At 41.9% G+C, this 16,965-nt stretch overlaps 1 protein-coding gene across 1 annotated transcript in view; it reads right to left on the bottom strand.

Moving 5' to 3' along the window:
• The window catches only part of actn3b (actinin alpha 3b), a 51,532-nt gene extending 38,745 nt beyond the window's left edge, over nucleotides 1-12,787 (bottom strand). The window contains exon 1 of the mRNA XM_050067008.1: nucleotides 12,406-12,787. Coding sequence (XP_049922965.1) covers nucleotides 12,406-12,540 — 135 coding nt within the window. The 5' untranslated portion in view covers nucleotides 12,541-12,787. The remainder of the gene's footprint in view (nucleotides 1-12,405) is intronic.
• Nucleotides 12,788-16,965: the final 4,178 nt, after the last annotated feature.

Below are 16,965 nucleotides of genomic sequence, written 5' to 3' on the forward strand. Positions count from 1 at the left end.
AAGATGAGCTTCTTGACCCAGGAAGAACACTTGAACTGTCTGAAATGCAAATGACTGGCATAGGAAGAATCACAACAGCTACAGTCAACACATTGGATTACAAGACTGCGGAGAAGCATCCAAACAACAGCAGATGGTCAGAGAAGTGACGGCCTGACGTCTGCTGCGGGAACTGTGGAGGTAAATATTCTCATGATGGCGAATGTCCTGCTGGAAGCAAACATTGCACAGCCTGTGGTAAACTAAACCATTTTGCAAGACTATGCAGTTCCAAATCCAAAGACATTAACACAAAATGACAGCATGGAGCCCAGAACAGCAAGCTGCATTACAGACACTGAACAAGAGTCTAACCAGTGACACCATGATGTCATAGTTCTACCCACGTACAGAGATATAAGTCATTGTGAATGCTAGCCCTGTTGGAATCAAAATGATGAAAATGGGGTGAAGTACATACTAGTTGGTCTCTCAGCAATGTGGAAAGGAGACAGAAAATGAAGCGTGAATTATGGGGGGCTGTAAGCATTTTCACCTGTACATTGTCTGGGCCTGTACTCGACCAAAGGAGATCTTATTTCACCGAACTTCAGGTACAACACTGCGCTGAGCACCTTCAGTTTTTACCTAGCTTGCCAATCCCAGGGGCGGGACAAAAACCACTTGATCGGCCGTCACATTCTACGACAACAATGGAAGATAAACTAACACTGCTGGCCACGTAGACCAGTGGGCCATCCTCTCTCCCTACATGCTTCAGCCCTCCCTTCATACGGAGTAAGGGCCACAGCAACGACTCTACATTGTGCCGACATTTTTATATATATTGCATATCATAGCAACCAGACTCAATCAAAGCATCTCAGCTGGTGCATTCTCAAGTGCTCCCAGCTAGGCCATTTTGAGAAGCGCATTTCATTGCTTGGGTGGACACAGAGCCTTATGAATTGTGCGACCAATGAGAATCTTGTCGGACAAGACCTACTGACCAAGCGACCTGAAGGTGTCAACCCTACAATGCTCTTCCCCTAACTCTATTTATGATCACGACGCACTAGAAATCAAAACCACCTGCCAGGACTGAGAGATAGGCACTGAGGCTTCAGCCCGACAACTTCAAGGTGGAATACAGAAAGGGAGCGGACATCCCAGCGGACCACCTGTCTCGTAACCCCATTGCGTCTCAGACGGTTGACAGCACACGTGCAACAAAAGCAGCAGAGGAGTATGTTAACTTCAACACAAATCTTGCAACAGTTACAGCCATGACACTCACTGACAGCAAAGCAGAGACGCTTAGAGACTTCAAGAGGTCAGTGCTCACGTTAGATAGAATACATGGCACAAAACTTACAAGTCATGATACGCTGACATATTTAAGCAGGTTAGACACGTTCAGACACTTTACTAGAGGGCACTAGAGTAGGAATTCCACTGTCCTACAATATAATGTTACAGCTAGCCCATGAAGGACACCAGAACATTGTCAAAACTAGAGCACTACTCCGAACCAAAGTTTGGTCTCAAGACATTGATCATTAAGCAGAAGCAGCAGTACGCATTTGCTGTCATGTCGGGCTAACAGATCCGTTGCACACACTGAGCCACTAAAAATGTTGGTTTTGCCAGAATTGCCTTGGCATAGTGTTCGTACAAACTTCTAAGGACCACCTCAGTACTGACTGGTCATGATGAATGCACCCTTGCCAGTTGTCAAGAGTGTTAAGTCAATGTCAGCTAACAGTGACTCCAATCATGGACAAAGTCTTGTCTTGTGACAACGGATAATAGTCCCACTCAACAGCAACCAGTTCTCCCAGTTCACACACTATCTAGGATACCATCACACCACTTTGGCTTCAAGCCAATGCTTCGGCTGAAAGATTCATGTGCACTGTTGGAAGCCCTTTGTGTGACTAAAACACAAGGAATTCCCTGAAAACAACAACTGAACATCTTCTTGGCGAGTACCGATTCACACCTCATCTGCCAAACTGTTGTTTCAACGCAAGGTGAACACAAAATTTCCTTCATTGACTCAGACCACAATTAACAGTTCAGACTGTGAAGAGAGAGGAAGGGACAGTAAAGATAAAGCCCAGATGAAAGCTCATAAACACTCTCATCCTCATACTACACAACACATTTTCACTATAGGCAACAATGTGTGTTATCATATGGCTGCACAATTACAAACAGAATGATATTTAAATAACAGAGTGCTGCTTTCACTTCAATGTTGTGCTACATTCCTGCTAATATACAAATCTTGGCATCAAAATAAGACCTAAAATAAAGTTTTCCTTCACCTGAATTCAGTGCTTCTCCTCAAAGCAAAATTTAAATATTTTGAGAGGCGTTTTTGAGAGATGGATGGATGCGTATCCACCGCTGTATTCTTTTTACAGCGGTCATGATAACGTGATGTGCGGTATCTTTTACAGTGGTCACAGCAGTGTGATTTGCTGTACAGCATTTTAGTCGTGGATGTCCGAGTCGACAAGAACGGGAATTTCGGGAGGTAATTCTTCTTGGCCTTCATGCATTCATCATACTGCAGATTGTGGTGTCTTTTTCGAGTGGTTTAACAAGTCTCATGCTTTCTTTACATATGATTCATTCTCTCCTAAATCCAGAATATTTCCAAAAAACAGATGAAGGTTAATAAAGGATGATTTTTGTATTGCCTGTCTGCAGTCGGAACATTAAGCAAAGTTTTTCACAGGCTGTCGCTGCAGGATGCACGACGTGCACTAAATGGCATGACAGCTCTTCTTGGGCGGAGCCTTACTGTTAGTTTAGGAAGCACTTGATTTAATATGCAGCAGAGTTTTCTATGAGTGCAGCATGCATTTTAAACGTCAATACAGTCTATCATGTTTATTTAATTGTGAAAAGACCAAATCATGATTGTGATTAATATTTGATTAATTGTGCTGCCCTACTTCATCATCAGCCCAAGCATAACAAGCTCACCACACGAAATAACAGATGGCCATACACTGTAATCAAAATCAAAGACTCCATGGTTACAGCAATCAGAAATGAGCACTTAAGTAGCTGCATGTCCATCAATAGGTTTGGAGCAAATAAACTAGGCTTGGCAAAGTAAGTATTTAGTCAGAAGTTGGCAGTATATGCTATGCTTTACATTCTACAGACATGCTAATAGCTCTGTACGGCTGAGCTACATGCTAACAGCAGCATGCTAGCATGCTCACAATGACAATGTTAACCTGCTGATGTTTAGCAGGTGAAATATTTACTGTGTTCAACACTTTAACATTTGACATTTGCTAGTTAGCAATAAACACTAAGTACAGTTAAGGATAATGAGAATGCCATTAGTTTTGCAGATATTTGGTCATAAACTAAAGTACTTAAGAAGTTTCACTTTTGACCTGATGGTGGTGCAAGATGAAAAGTCAAAGGTTATTAAAGTTATTACAATTTAACCTGAGGTGGGCAAGACTGTCTGTACCGGATTTCATGACAATGCATCCAACAGTTGTTGAGACATGTCACCATGTCACTCAAAACCATAAATAGCAAACTCATGGTGGCACCAGAGGATAAGTCAGGTTATTTATCCTCTGGGCCTGTACCAAATTTCATAGCAATCCCTTCAAAAGTTGCTGAGATTTTTCAGTCAAGACCAAAATGGTGGATCGACCAAAAGGCCGACAATCCAATCCCTAAAGCCACTCTGCTAGTATGGACAAAAATATGCCATCTTCAAGAAATAAAAACATGTATTGATGACAAAAAACATGAACATATTATTTTTGTAATTTCTAGTAAGCTGTTATGATGTCATGGAAAACTAACCAACAAGGTCAAAAGGAATCTGTCATGCCACTGTGACTTTCAATTTTCAGTGAGGTCGTATGTAATAACCCTGATTTTCTGCTTGCGCTGCACACACACAATCACACACAAAGCATTCTTATCTTTCATTGTTCACTCTAATACTGCCATCACCCTCTTTCTTGTTACACAAGTCAACGGATGAATTGACTGACTGCGTGATCGATGGCGGAGAATAAAGTTGAGTGTACAGGTTCACGGTTGACGGCAGCAGCATGCCGAGTCATTTAATGAGCTCTGGACTGCAGAGACTGACATGAGAGACATAAATTGGTGTAAGTGGTTGCGGAGGATTTATGACAGTGCGGCTGGCCTGAGGAGGAGGAGGAGGAGGAGGAGGAGGAGGAGGACGGGTCGGGGGGTAGCAGGGGGAGGAGGAGGAGGAGGTCTGTGTCTAATTTCAGAGGGCAAGTTCTTTCTCTGAAATAAGAGGCAAATCTGTCCAGGCTGATCTAGGGTCAGCTAATTCCATCTTAACAGGAACCTTGATCATGAGGATCTACTGTATGTGTGAAACTGATGTAAGGCTTTCTATAGTAACATGAAACCCAACTACATTTCCCAGCATTCATTCAGCCAAAAGAGCAAGTGAGTGCCGACCTTGGGATTCTACTTCTGCCTCTATTAGAAAACCACAAAAGGTTATCTAATGCTGACCTTACTACTCCAATTTAATGTTGCTATTTGTCCGTTGTGAAGCTGAAGTGACTCCAGATTGACCACATGTGACTGCTGCTGTACTGGACGCCTCATCATTCAGGAAGTCCTCATTTAGCTGCTGGCAAAAAGCTGTTAACACCTACAGCATGTCTGAGGCGACAGCTAATAAACATCTTCCCCTCTGCATGAAACCGCTCAAACTGTAACAATGGTGATATCGACTGTGCACAACCCAAACAGGACTGTGTTATGTTCAAATGCTCCTTTTAATATGGAGTTAGGTGGGATAAAGCCAGAGATTGTGGCATCCTGCTTGATATTTCAAATGGAGCAGCTTTTCCAGCCATTATAAAGTACATAATGATATCTTCATGACCTCAGTCCTATTATAAGAGACCTATCATCTCAGCAGACGTCCAACTGATGACTGTAACTTCTGCTACCACCTGCCTATAAATATCTCTTGCATGCAGCCAGCATTCAGACCCAACATTATGAGCTTTTTTTTTCTTCATAAAGACAGGTTCAGTTTGTCTCATTACTACAGGAAACCCAGGTCGACATAAATGCAGCATTTGAGTCTGGCACCATTAAAACCTGAGTTGACATTTTGTAGGTGTTCGGCTGCGTATCCTCTGTTTGTCATTCGTCACTGAGGTCACAGATTTGGCAGCTTGTGGCTTCCTCATAAACAAGTCTCCATTTTCCACAGCAGCACTAAGCCTAAAGAATGACTAAAACTGGGATGGGTACAGCATTGTATATTTTTTGACAACACAGACGGCTTTATTTTTTAGCTTTACAAACACAAAACTGCAACGGAAGTAACGCAGCTGTCAACCATGCAGTCTTCTCTAACTAATCTAACCTTTTATTCTATTTACAGACCCACAGGATTGCCCTGATCAGATCAAGATGGCTGCTCTCACAGCCCATCAATCGTCATTTCTACTTTCGCCCGCTGGATTCTGACACCGCAGTTGTATCGTGTGTCTGCTTTCGCCATTACAGCACTCCGCAAAAACTTGTCTGTCTTCAAACTGTGTCCCAATCCTCATAAGAACTCACCCACGAAAGTCAACGGTAACACACTTTCAAGCTCATAAAATACAGTGTATGAAGACTATGCTTCTTAAACACTCAAACACACACACACACTCCTCAGCCCTTCCTGCGGCCTCCCGAGGCTCCTGCGCCTGCACTAAAGCAGTTTATAGAAGCCTCCCTACATGGACACGGCTTCTGGAATAGCAACTGCTATTTGATCTGACTGCAAGTTCTCTCACCTCTCCACTTACGTTTAACCCTCGTACACCTTCTCCCCACATGTATCTGCAACACAGATACTGCGCTAATTAACGCCATTATTTTGACACAATTCACCTGGAATAAACTTAAGAGGACCGTGTTGTTTTACCGATGTCAAATTCATGCTAAACACTGTTGTTAGACTTTATGAAAGTGATCCATAAAAAGCAGGAGGAGGCAATGAGGACTCCATCCCTGCTCTTTGTCTTTGAGTTTAAGTTCCCTTGTCAAATGAAAACCAATTTTTCCCAATATTGTTTGCTCATTTTTTTGCATCCCAGAGCTCCTTGTAAGTCCTGCCTTTTTGTTTGTTTGTTTACAAATTTTAAATCAAATATTGAAATCAGGAAAATCACTTATTGTTTCTTTGTGGTTTCATTTTAGCCTCTCAAAGAAGTGTGCGCTCAGCCGGTCTGGTGAGTGAAAATATGCTGAGAGGTCCAGAGATCAGCTCAACAGGTTCCTGCGCTGGGATCACATGACCCTGACAGAGTGAATCATGGGAGAGAATCTAAGAAGACGCCCCCCCACCCCTCCATTAAAATTGCATCTTGGGATCACTGTAGCCAGGGCAGTGAGCACAGAAATCAGTGGAGCAGGTCTAATCGCGGTGAATTACAAATCAGTTCTCCAATTTCTTCACTAATGGTACAAATTAAGTCTGAGAGGAGGGATAGATGTCTCTGACCTGTCCCCCGCGCCCTTTAAAAACTCCTCTTTCATCAACTTGCATTAGAATTATGTGATTTAATCCTCTAAAAAGAGACCTGAGATCTTGATGAATACATCCTATCTCAGATAAGAGAGCAGCTTATATGCTACATTATTATGCAACAGCATGTCCCACTGTGAAGGGAACACATGGCAAATTCAGGTAACATGATTCTGCAGATAGATCCATGTGTAACTCAGGCACATTTTAAAAAACACACCACAGTGTTTGGTTAAGGACATCAGGGCAAGGACCTCCACGTTGCAAGAGAAAAGTTTCAATGTAGAGCTACAGAAATACGTATAACACTATTAGGCCTAAATGCCAAAATGTCTCGCACTTCAAAAGATGTGAAATCTCTACCTTGGACATGTAGCCATCATCCTGTAAGGAAAGACATGTTCACAAAGCTACCCTCGTTACAAATCACTCCGCGTGTACTCCCTGAAAGAGAGCCAGTGTTTTAGTATTGTCTCATGAAACACCAGGTAGTAGGTGGGGGATCAATGACCCCGTCTGGCTGCTGCACTACTGACTGAGTTGTTAAAGTGCAAAATGAGATTAGACAAGAATAGATTCGATTACGCAGCACCCTAAGATCTCTCCTCGCCCACACAGAGGGACATTACATTAGGTGGAGTGGATAAATATCCCATTACTGAATGTAACTTTATAACACTTGAATCTGACGGCGATCAGTCTTTTGGCCACTTCATTCATTTTGCACCCTGTGGAATAGAACAGAGTAGAATTAAATAGCGCTGATCTTTTCCTACCGATCAGGATGCATGAGGATTACTGTTACTGTACGGATTACTGCTGTTGGCATGATTATTCAATTTACATTATGCTTATTCTTCTTATATATAAAGAATTTTATTTAATCAAACTCTAGAAATCATTTTAATTGATGGGATGAACTTTTCACCATGTGATTTTTGACATATTCACTAAATATCACCACGTCAGTGTCAACGCCGCTCATTACAACATGGTTAAGTGCAAACCCGACTATGTATGACAATGGACAAAAACACTGGGTGACTATTTTTACACTTCCTTAGACAAACGTCAATTTGAACATACATGAAGACCATATTTTTCCTGTGTGTTTGTATTCACCACAAGGCTAATGAGTCAGTTGAGCCCGGTTGATAACCCTATGTAATGGGTATTTATAGGCTATTGCTAGCATAAGCTTCGCTAGGCAGCCAGTCATTCACTTCGTCAGTTAGCAGCTGAACGCTTTGACTATGTGAAACAGAGGATCAGAGGTGAACTTTGAGATTTTGTTTTCACTTTAACACATTATACAAGAAGAAAAAAGTAGCCAAACATCTATCAGCTATGGGCAAGAATCTGGCGATACGACATATATATCACAAATCGATATGCAAATCAAATCGACTGCAAGCAAGGCAATTTATAACGATTTTTTAAAATCTAATTTTAGGAGCTAGAGGTGCGCCCTTTATGACTCTGCCTTTTTCATAGGTCTCTGTTCTTTGTGGTTATGCCAGCAATATGTTGTCACATGGAGTGGAGGAGTCAAATGGCTGCAGATGGATTACAACACTGCTACCTAGCGAGAGGGGGTTTAAAGCAGGGCCGTCCAGAGAGATGGCTGGGCCCCTGAATGGGCCCTTTACTCATAATACATGCCCTCTCTTCTAGTATTAATCAGTTAATTTCTCACGTCATGTGGTCAAAAACATTTTTAGGAGAGGGGGTTTTCATTGTGAAACATACATTTTTTTTAAAGCAAGAATAAATATAATGTTTATTTTTGTAGTTTTAACAAATAATGGTGTGACGACCCTCTCTGCCCTGCCTGCCTTGTTGTGTTCTCCCTTGCAGGTAGCAGCGGGCGTGGCTGAGGGTAATCAGGGTGGTTATCGTTGCTTAAATTTAGGATGAACATGTTCTTTGCTGGCCTCCATGGGCCCCTCCGAGCAGCTGGGCCCCAGGAAGCTTTGCCCTCTCCCCCCTCTATGGGTGGCCCTGTTAAAATACAACACAAAACGAACCACTGCCACAAATCTTTGCTTGTCTATTATCAATTAAAAATTGATAGAGTTTTTGAGAAAACATTGTACTCTAGTGTAGTCATATCTCCTCCAACCCCTAATCAATTAGTATTCCTTTCTCTAACTATTAGCCATGTATTGAGAATCACACATGGTCTTGCAAGTGCAGTGAGAACTAATCTTTAAATAGCTATTGATCACCCTTAAAAAAGGTCACAACTTTTTGTAGATGTGTTCTAGTAAGATCTCTCCAAGCCACTGGCAGAGCATCTGAGTAAGTCAGACATCAATAAGTTTTGGGAGTTCATGGAAAAATCTACTTCTGGCCTGCTCGCTGGCTTAAACTGACAGTCCAGCCCTTCTTATTTCTAGGATTACAGCTGGTTTGAGGAAAGAATATCGCTTAGTTGGACAAGATGCGGCCCAATGTGAAACACTCTGTCCTTTCGTATCTCATTCCATCTGACACCGTTAGCTAGATGCAATATCTAACACGATTTTTGCCAACTCCTATTAAATAAAATTCCAGGTCCAAACCGAGCCATGAATCATTTCGCCAGCAATCTGCAAGAGCTGCTTCATGATAAATATAAACCAATGTGTCAGGATGTACAATTCAGACACGCACACAAGGACTCCACACACACACACAAGCACACACTATTTCTAATGTCCGGTATCAGATTCGGCATCACTGTGTGTTGACAAACACTTTACTACTGCGTCAAGTGGTGAGCAGCTTTTTCCACTGAAATTTCAAGGATAGACGGGAGAACAGGTGGCGCTAAGATTTCCTTTCATATGCATTACACTGCAAAATGATGCACTGGCTATATTTATGGGCTGATATCACCTCCTTAAGCTTGATTTTACATGCCGAGAAGAGCAATGGAGTACGATGACCTACTCCCTTGGGAGGTTGAGAGGCGACGACTAAAAAAGAGGGTCTTGCTTGGCCGTGCGAGGTTTTTCAAGGCCTATTATATCGCCTTACATTCAAAAGATTGACAGGTGCATAAGGCGAAAAAAGAGCGACTCTTCTCATGCATGAAAGACAGCAAAAATAAGAAAAATTAAATAAGAAAGACAATGTTCAAAGAGACATTTTAAAAATTGCAACAAGAGGAAGTGTTTGCCCTGGCTGGAGGAAAGACGGAAAGAAAGATAGAGATGAAGACAGGGGAGGGAGGGAAGTTGGAGCCGAGCAAGTTGAAAAGTATTTTTAGGAAGATGTTTATTTGTAGGTCTGTGAAACCAACCCGGGGTGTATATCTACCAGCCTTGCCATCTCTCTCCCTCTCTCTGTTACCATCTGTTGAGGTCTCTCAGCCTGTCACAGCGCTCTGGCTCTATAGGTGGGGGACATTTTGCACTGGCAGAGTTACTCTGCAGATTCACTGCAATAAAAAATGCTGTTGTTGAGCTGCTCTATGCTTTAATGCTTCACAATGGTGCAGATTAGGTGTTATTAGATTAGGTTAGATGTAATGAGATTGGATTAGATTAGGTTAGATGAGAGCAGAATATCCCTTTGGGGAAATTGTCTTGTGGCGCCAGGAGCACAAAAATAGAATACAGCAAAGAAAATAGCACATAAATTAGTATATATGCATGAATATATCTGCACACTTTTAAACTCTGAATATCAGCCTGTTTTTTTTGTTACTTAAAACATTTGACCAACTGACACCTTTTTGAAAAGAAGGATGTAAATTATAATAAATTACAGCAACATTTTGGGAGTTTAGAAAGCCAAACAGCTTCTTTACTTTACGTTTTTGTCTTTACTCGCTCATAAACTGTACAAAATATATATCAATATCTGCATCATCTGTCTAGTACCAACAACATTGGTGCAGTCATATAAAAGCATGTATATTGAAGTACAGTCTGGAAAACACTTTTTCGAAAGACTCTTCTATTCGACTGGAACAAAAAATTTTACAATAAAGATTTTTAACTTGGTTTCCAAGTGACTCTTATCCAGCCAACAAAGATGCTAACGAAACAGGAAGTTACTGTTTATACAGGTAAAATATAATTACTTAAAACTTAATTTATATTTTTGTATATTGAGGGAAGAACCAGAGTGACATAAGTGACATTTGACCAACTTTAAAGAGCAGCCTAAACAAAAAATGACCATACTTTGTCTTGACTTTGTTTCTTGGTTTTAATTTTTAATAATGAAACTTCAAAAAAATGGGGATGACAATACGCTTAATAAGAATTTATATCATATAATCAGTGTGTTCAGTGTTCAGTCTTTGAATGGGTTTATTATTCACAAATACCCTTTTGGCAGTTGAAATTACTCAGCAGGAGCTTTCATTTTATATATTTGCGACAAATTTCCATCCAAAATGTCCCTTTCATTCCTCTGGTTCACACATTTGCAAATTCTTGATTCAAATTTACTATACTATCTAAATTTCTATATTTTCATATATTTATTGCAAAAGTTGAGATGCCCTCTGTGTTTGGCTGACAATTGCAACCTTTATTTATATTTTGCTACAGCCTAAATACTTGTTCCAGCTAAAAAGAAGCGCCTTTAAAACGTTTTTAATTAATTAAAGTGCTGTCAAATCATCTGTTCATTTTATATTCATCTTTCCCCTGTGACCCGGATGTAATGTCAGCTAGCTAACGGTCAATGTAATGGCCTATAACGTTAAAATGATGTAGAAGAAGTGACGAGTTGTGGCAAAATATTTTCTGTACTACTTACCAAAGTGTTTGATGCTCAGAAAAGTTAAAAGTTACTGGTACTTAAAAACTACAATAAATTATCCACCGGAGGGCTATTTTCAGCTTGAGCTCCGAGGACCCTCTGGGAATGGTCATCCAAAATGGCGCCCGCGGCGAACTACCTCAAAGCTAACAAACCGGGGATAACAAATATCTTTCCACTTAACTAAAACATGGCGGCGACATGAGAGTATGTGTGTCAGGTGAACATTTACACGGATAATAAGACGGTATTAACCTTTGCTGGTGTTGTTTCTGTCCCTGTTTTGCGGCGGCGGACGTCACCTGTGTCAGTTGACTTTTAGCTCAGACGGCTAATTAAGCACACCTGTCACGCTCGTCCTCCACGAGGCAAGGCCAGCTGGTCGCCTAGGCAACGGCTAGGGTGGTTGACAGTTTCCGGCTAAAAAAAGTTTATTTTTACGATTTTTTTATATTTATTTTTCTATTTTTTTGTTGTATTCACAAACTAATTAACACATTAAATAAAGTATTGCTAAGCGGAAAAAATGCAGATATTTTGTGCACATAATTTACATATATAAATCACACATAATGTATTTATTTCAGCCTAAAATAGCTGGAAAACTGACATACCTTAAAATTACATATGTTTCTTTCTCCCTTGTGTTTGTTTTAAACTTGCCAGGTTCACTTTAATGTTTTTAAAACCCTGATAAACTCATGTACATTTTATAAGTTATGATTCATATTTAGGCGAAAGACTGGGGAGGGTGGTATTATATTTAGACAGTCTTCGCAAGGCAATCGGGGGTAACTGAAAGACAACACTGAGAAAGTTCCACGGCCTAAAATATCTGCCCACACAGCTTCCAGCAGGACTGAAGTGCCAGGTGCGAGGACAGCTCAGGCACAGATGCCCAGTTTCATGTTGGGCTGTTTTAGACTTCACACAGTTTAAGAGGGGGAGGCCAGTGACTCCGAAAACATGCCATTTGTCATGTTAAAATGCATTAAAGTCACTCATTAATACTGTGAGGGCATGGGTCAATCCGTGCGTAATTACGCACGGCGGCATAAGCGCAAGCTTCTGCTCAGAGCCTCCACATCCACACCTACCTTTCTCTGCTGCTTCTCCCAGGCAGGGTCCAGCAGCAGGTCCCTGTCCCAGTCCTCCTCTTGGGTCATGTACGCCTCTTCATGGTGGATCGTGTAGGAGTTGCTGTATTGAATTTGGGTTTCGACAGCTGTCATCGTGCCGCCTTTGTCAGGACTTCACGTCCCCCTCAGCTTATAGTAAGGAAAAAAAAGTAATCAGCAGTAGACGCCGCCGTGAGGGCAAGAACCACCTTGAGACGAGGGGTCTCGCTTTAGGGGGGAGAGATAGTTAGGGGCTGCAGAGACCAGACTCCACTGGTGCGAGGTGCCTGTGCGGAGGTGGTGCTCCCACTACCAGAAAACCCTGCTGGCCCGGTGCTCCTTTCCTGGTCAAAAGTGGCACACGTGACCGCACCCCAATAAGTATGGGAACCGACAGCTTGGGTATCAGGTTCTGACCCTAAAAAGGCGTAAAAGGCGGGGTAGTCTCCCGCAGGCAGAGTTAACACGCATGTTAGTGGCGAGGAGGGATGTCAATTACGCCCCTTGCGCCAGAGAGGTTTTTATGGCCTGTGCAATGCACCTGTTGCTGTTAGTGATCCTCAGTGGCAAACCCAGGCTTCTGTAGTTTCAGCCTACCTCTCCTAGAAGACAGGATCTGAGAACTAAAACTCAAATTCTACCCTTAAAAATGAGCTTGAACATTTTCAAGAGGTCCCCCTACACCCTCTGAATATAACCCCCCTAGCACTTGCTTAAAGGGTAACTTTAGTACTTTCAAACCTGTCCCCTAATTTCCCATGTTTTTAATGGACACAACAGGTTTCGCAATTTACGTCTACTAAAAGCGCTATGCCACTGACAGGCTCAGATTGTTACTACAGGTGTCTGACAACTTATGGAAAGGATCCCTACAGAGATAGACCTTTTTGTCAAAGAGTAAGATCCTTTTTGTTTAACCAGAGGCAGACCCAAAACCACCACTGCCAAACTCCATTTAAATAATCAACAATTTAAGCATGTATAGAGTCAGCATATTTGCACATCTAACTGGGTGAATTTTGAGTTTATTTCAACCAAACCAGAGTTGGTGATAGTTAGAACAGTGGAAAGACTAATAACAATGGCTTTTGTGAGTTTGGTTCTGCTTCTTCTGACTTTGAATGAAGTGTGTTTGATGATGATAAAATTACTGTTTATTTGAATGGAGTCTGGTGGGTTTGATGATAGCGATTTCAGGGCTATTTCTGATTAGACAAAAGGATTTTACTCTTTAACAAAAAGGTCTATATCTGCAGGGATCCTTTTCATAATGTTGTCAGACATGTATGATAACAATCTGAGCCTGTCAGTGGCAAAAACAAGCACTTATAGCAAACGTACATAGACGATGCTCGATTGCCCACAGGGATTACATTGCAGCCTGTTTCACCGCTGCAGCCAGCAGCAGTCTTGTCCAGTACTGGACCGATTTCAACAATTTTTGTTCTGTTTGTCACTTAGACACAAAAACAGGAAAATAGGGTCCAGATTGAAAAATACAGAAGGCCCCCTTTAAGTGCTGCAAAGACTGACTATAACTCACCATCTTGTTCCACAGGCTGCAGGTAAATGCATTCATTTATTCTGTTTATTTTATATCATAAACTGCACAATGTATTCAGTCTATCAAGAAATATTCATGACATTCTGTGTTGTCTTAGAACATAAAAACGATCAGAATAAAAGACATTCAGGCACTTTTATGAGAAAAAAAATGAATTTATTCATCAATTGCATGCAGACTGAAAAATGCCTCAGTACATTTTAAGAAATACAGATCAAAAGGTATATATTCATATATGCATACACAACCTTACAGTATAATTTGTGTTTATATAAGGATTTGTCATTCACAGTAAACATGTTGGCGCAAAGATTTCATCTAACATTCGTCAGCTAAAATCCCCCCCCTTCATCCCATTCGACTTTGTGCTGGAACAGATTCCTTGACATTAACAGATCAGATTACTAACCTCTCGAGGTGACACGCTATTCCATCACCCCTGATGTGTCTTTGGAAATTAGAATAATGTATATTATAATTAACCAGGCATTTAAATGTAACTACACTCAGCTTGGTCCATTAACCTACTTGAAGACGCTTAGCTACTGTGTGACTATTTGTGGTTACCATTAGGTTCATTACTGTGCTACTGAGCTGAGGGAATTGGATGGGGTGATCACTGTAAACATAATATGCGAGTTTTGAAAATGACATGGACCACGGAAAAATACTGACTGTGGGTGGACAAAACAACATGAACACCTGACAATGTAATGTGAGACAATACGCTGCAGCATCAAGAGCTGCAAATTCTGATACGAATTCTCAACAGAAATTAAACATAGTGAGCTTCTTCATGAATGCAGGGATGCTGTATTGAAGTGCATTAAATTCTGCAGGTGTTTAAGTTGTGTCAGTCCCCTGTAGATGAGGTAATGGCTCTTCTGCCAGCGTATTTAGCAGCAGTAGAGTCACATACCTGTAATTCACATCTGTGCTAGAAGAGCTAAAATAGTCAAGGTCACATTGGCTAAATTTACTAAATCTCAACTTGCAAACTCAAAAGGCAATATGGTCTATGGGGTTGTGCTCAAACCAAAGTGGAGTGTGTTCCAGGTGCACACACTTGCACATCTCAGCTGCAGGAGGACAGATGTAACCTGTGGGATCCCGTCAGAACAACACAATACAGAGAGGTGTGCACAATAAAGAGCATCTATAGTTCTTCAGCTGCCCAAACCGCAGGAGGCAGGCGGGAGAGTGGGTGAGGAAGTGGAAGTAGGGGAGGAGGCTGCAGCGAGCTGTGGCTGTCAGTACAGTGTGACTGTGAATTCAGAGCAGGGGGGTTTAAAGAGATGCGTGGCTGCATTCACCCAAGCACGGGAAGCCCAGACTCGCAAGCACCCGAAGAAGCCTGAAGTGAGGAGCTGGAGAGTAGGGAGGATGGGCTGGCTGGAGGGGAGAACAAAACTGGAGAACCACGGGCCCTGATCATGGAGGCCAGAAATAGGGTTGGCCATTTATCTACTCATTCTAAAGGGCCGTCCACACCAAGAACGATAACTATAACAATATATAAATATATTGTTTTAAATACCATTCCAACTCAAGTGGATGATGGAGTCCACCCCACACCTATGACAACAACGACAGTGGTGAATGACATTGTTGGGATTACTTCCAGAACAATTTGTTGAATGACAGAAACACTGACAGCCAATCATAATCCACCTTAAGTTATTGCTGACACATCTGAAGCGCACAGCACATGCTTGGCGCCACCATTTACAGAATGTTAAAGTTCATCCATGTGGATGCTCATATTGTTATCCTTACATGCATACATGCCCATACACATCAAACTAACATAAAGTGGCAAAGGCTGTTGCCTCTCATTGCCTGTCTCTTGGCCAAAAAGTTGCACTTGAACACACTGCAAAGACTACAGCTAACAGCCAACTGGCATGCAAGTTCTGTGCCAGCGTGAGAGGAAATACCTCTCCATACCATCAGGTGGCAGCAGTCTGTATACATCGTTCAAAAAGGAAAACCAGAAGGCCAACAGAATAGATTCAATATATTTGTTCGCCAGTTAGCACACTAACAGCACAACCCAACGTTCAAAGAACAAATGATATTTACTCTGAGCTGTCAAACAATAACACTAACAATAACAAACTGTTTCTGCTAAAGAGCTCAATGGCTAAACATGTAAGATTCTTTTGACCTCATACCCTCTTCAATTGTTTACTTTCCTCACCTCCGTTTCTCTTCTTGTGCACTGAGTTTAACTGCCAATCAGATAGATTTCACTAACAACCTGGCTCCGTCGGTTTCAATGCCAATTCCACATGCTGAGTTGGATGAAAAACAGCCCACAAGTGCCGACAAGTGCCAACAGCATGGGACACACTGCAAAAACTCGGGTGGCAGATGTTCACAGACGACCTGACATTGACTGACTATCAGCTTGGTGTGTCAGGGCCCTTACAGTTACCGTTATCCTGATCGCTCTTGGTGTGGACGACCCTTAACAATATTGTTCGCCACTGTCATTGTCGTTATAGTTGTGGTCATGGATGGGCTCATAAACGAGCCTACCAGGCTCAAGCCCAGGGGCCCAAGGTGTCAGGGACCCCCTTGGCCTCCACCTGCAAAATGTCACCCAAATTAACACATAGGTAAATAAAGACAAGTCTCTTCCCAACCACGAAAAGACGACACAAAAAAGACCACAAAGAGATACAAAGGAACTGCAACGACACACAGAGTAACTACAAAAAGGGGCGAAACAACTACAGAGATACATGAAACGACCAAATAGACACAAGAGTCCCTCAAAGACGCACATAGCGACGACAAAGAGACACAGAACCACAAAAAGATGCATAACAAAAGGAGACGCAAAACAACAAGGAATTAAAGAGGGACAAAAAGTCTGGCGTCTTGCTATGTAGGAGAAGAGGTGGGACCTTTTGCATATCTGTGCCCAGGGGTCCACTGTCTTAATATCTGCCCATGCTTGTGGTGTGGAC

The sequence above is a fragment of the Epinephelus moara genome, chromosome 17 (genome assembly GCF_006386435.1).
Source record: "Epinephelus moara isolate mb chromosome 17, YSFRI_EMoa_1.0, whole genome shotgun sequence".
Taxonomy (NCBI): domain Eukaryota; kingdom Metazoa; phylum Chordata; class Actinopteri; order Perciformes; family Serranidae; genus Epinephelus; species Epinephelus moara.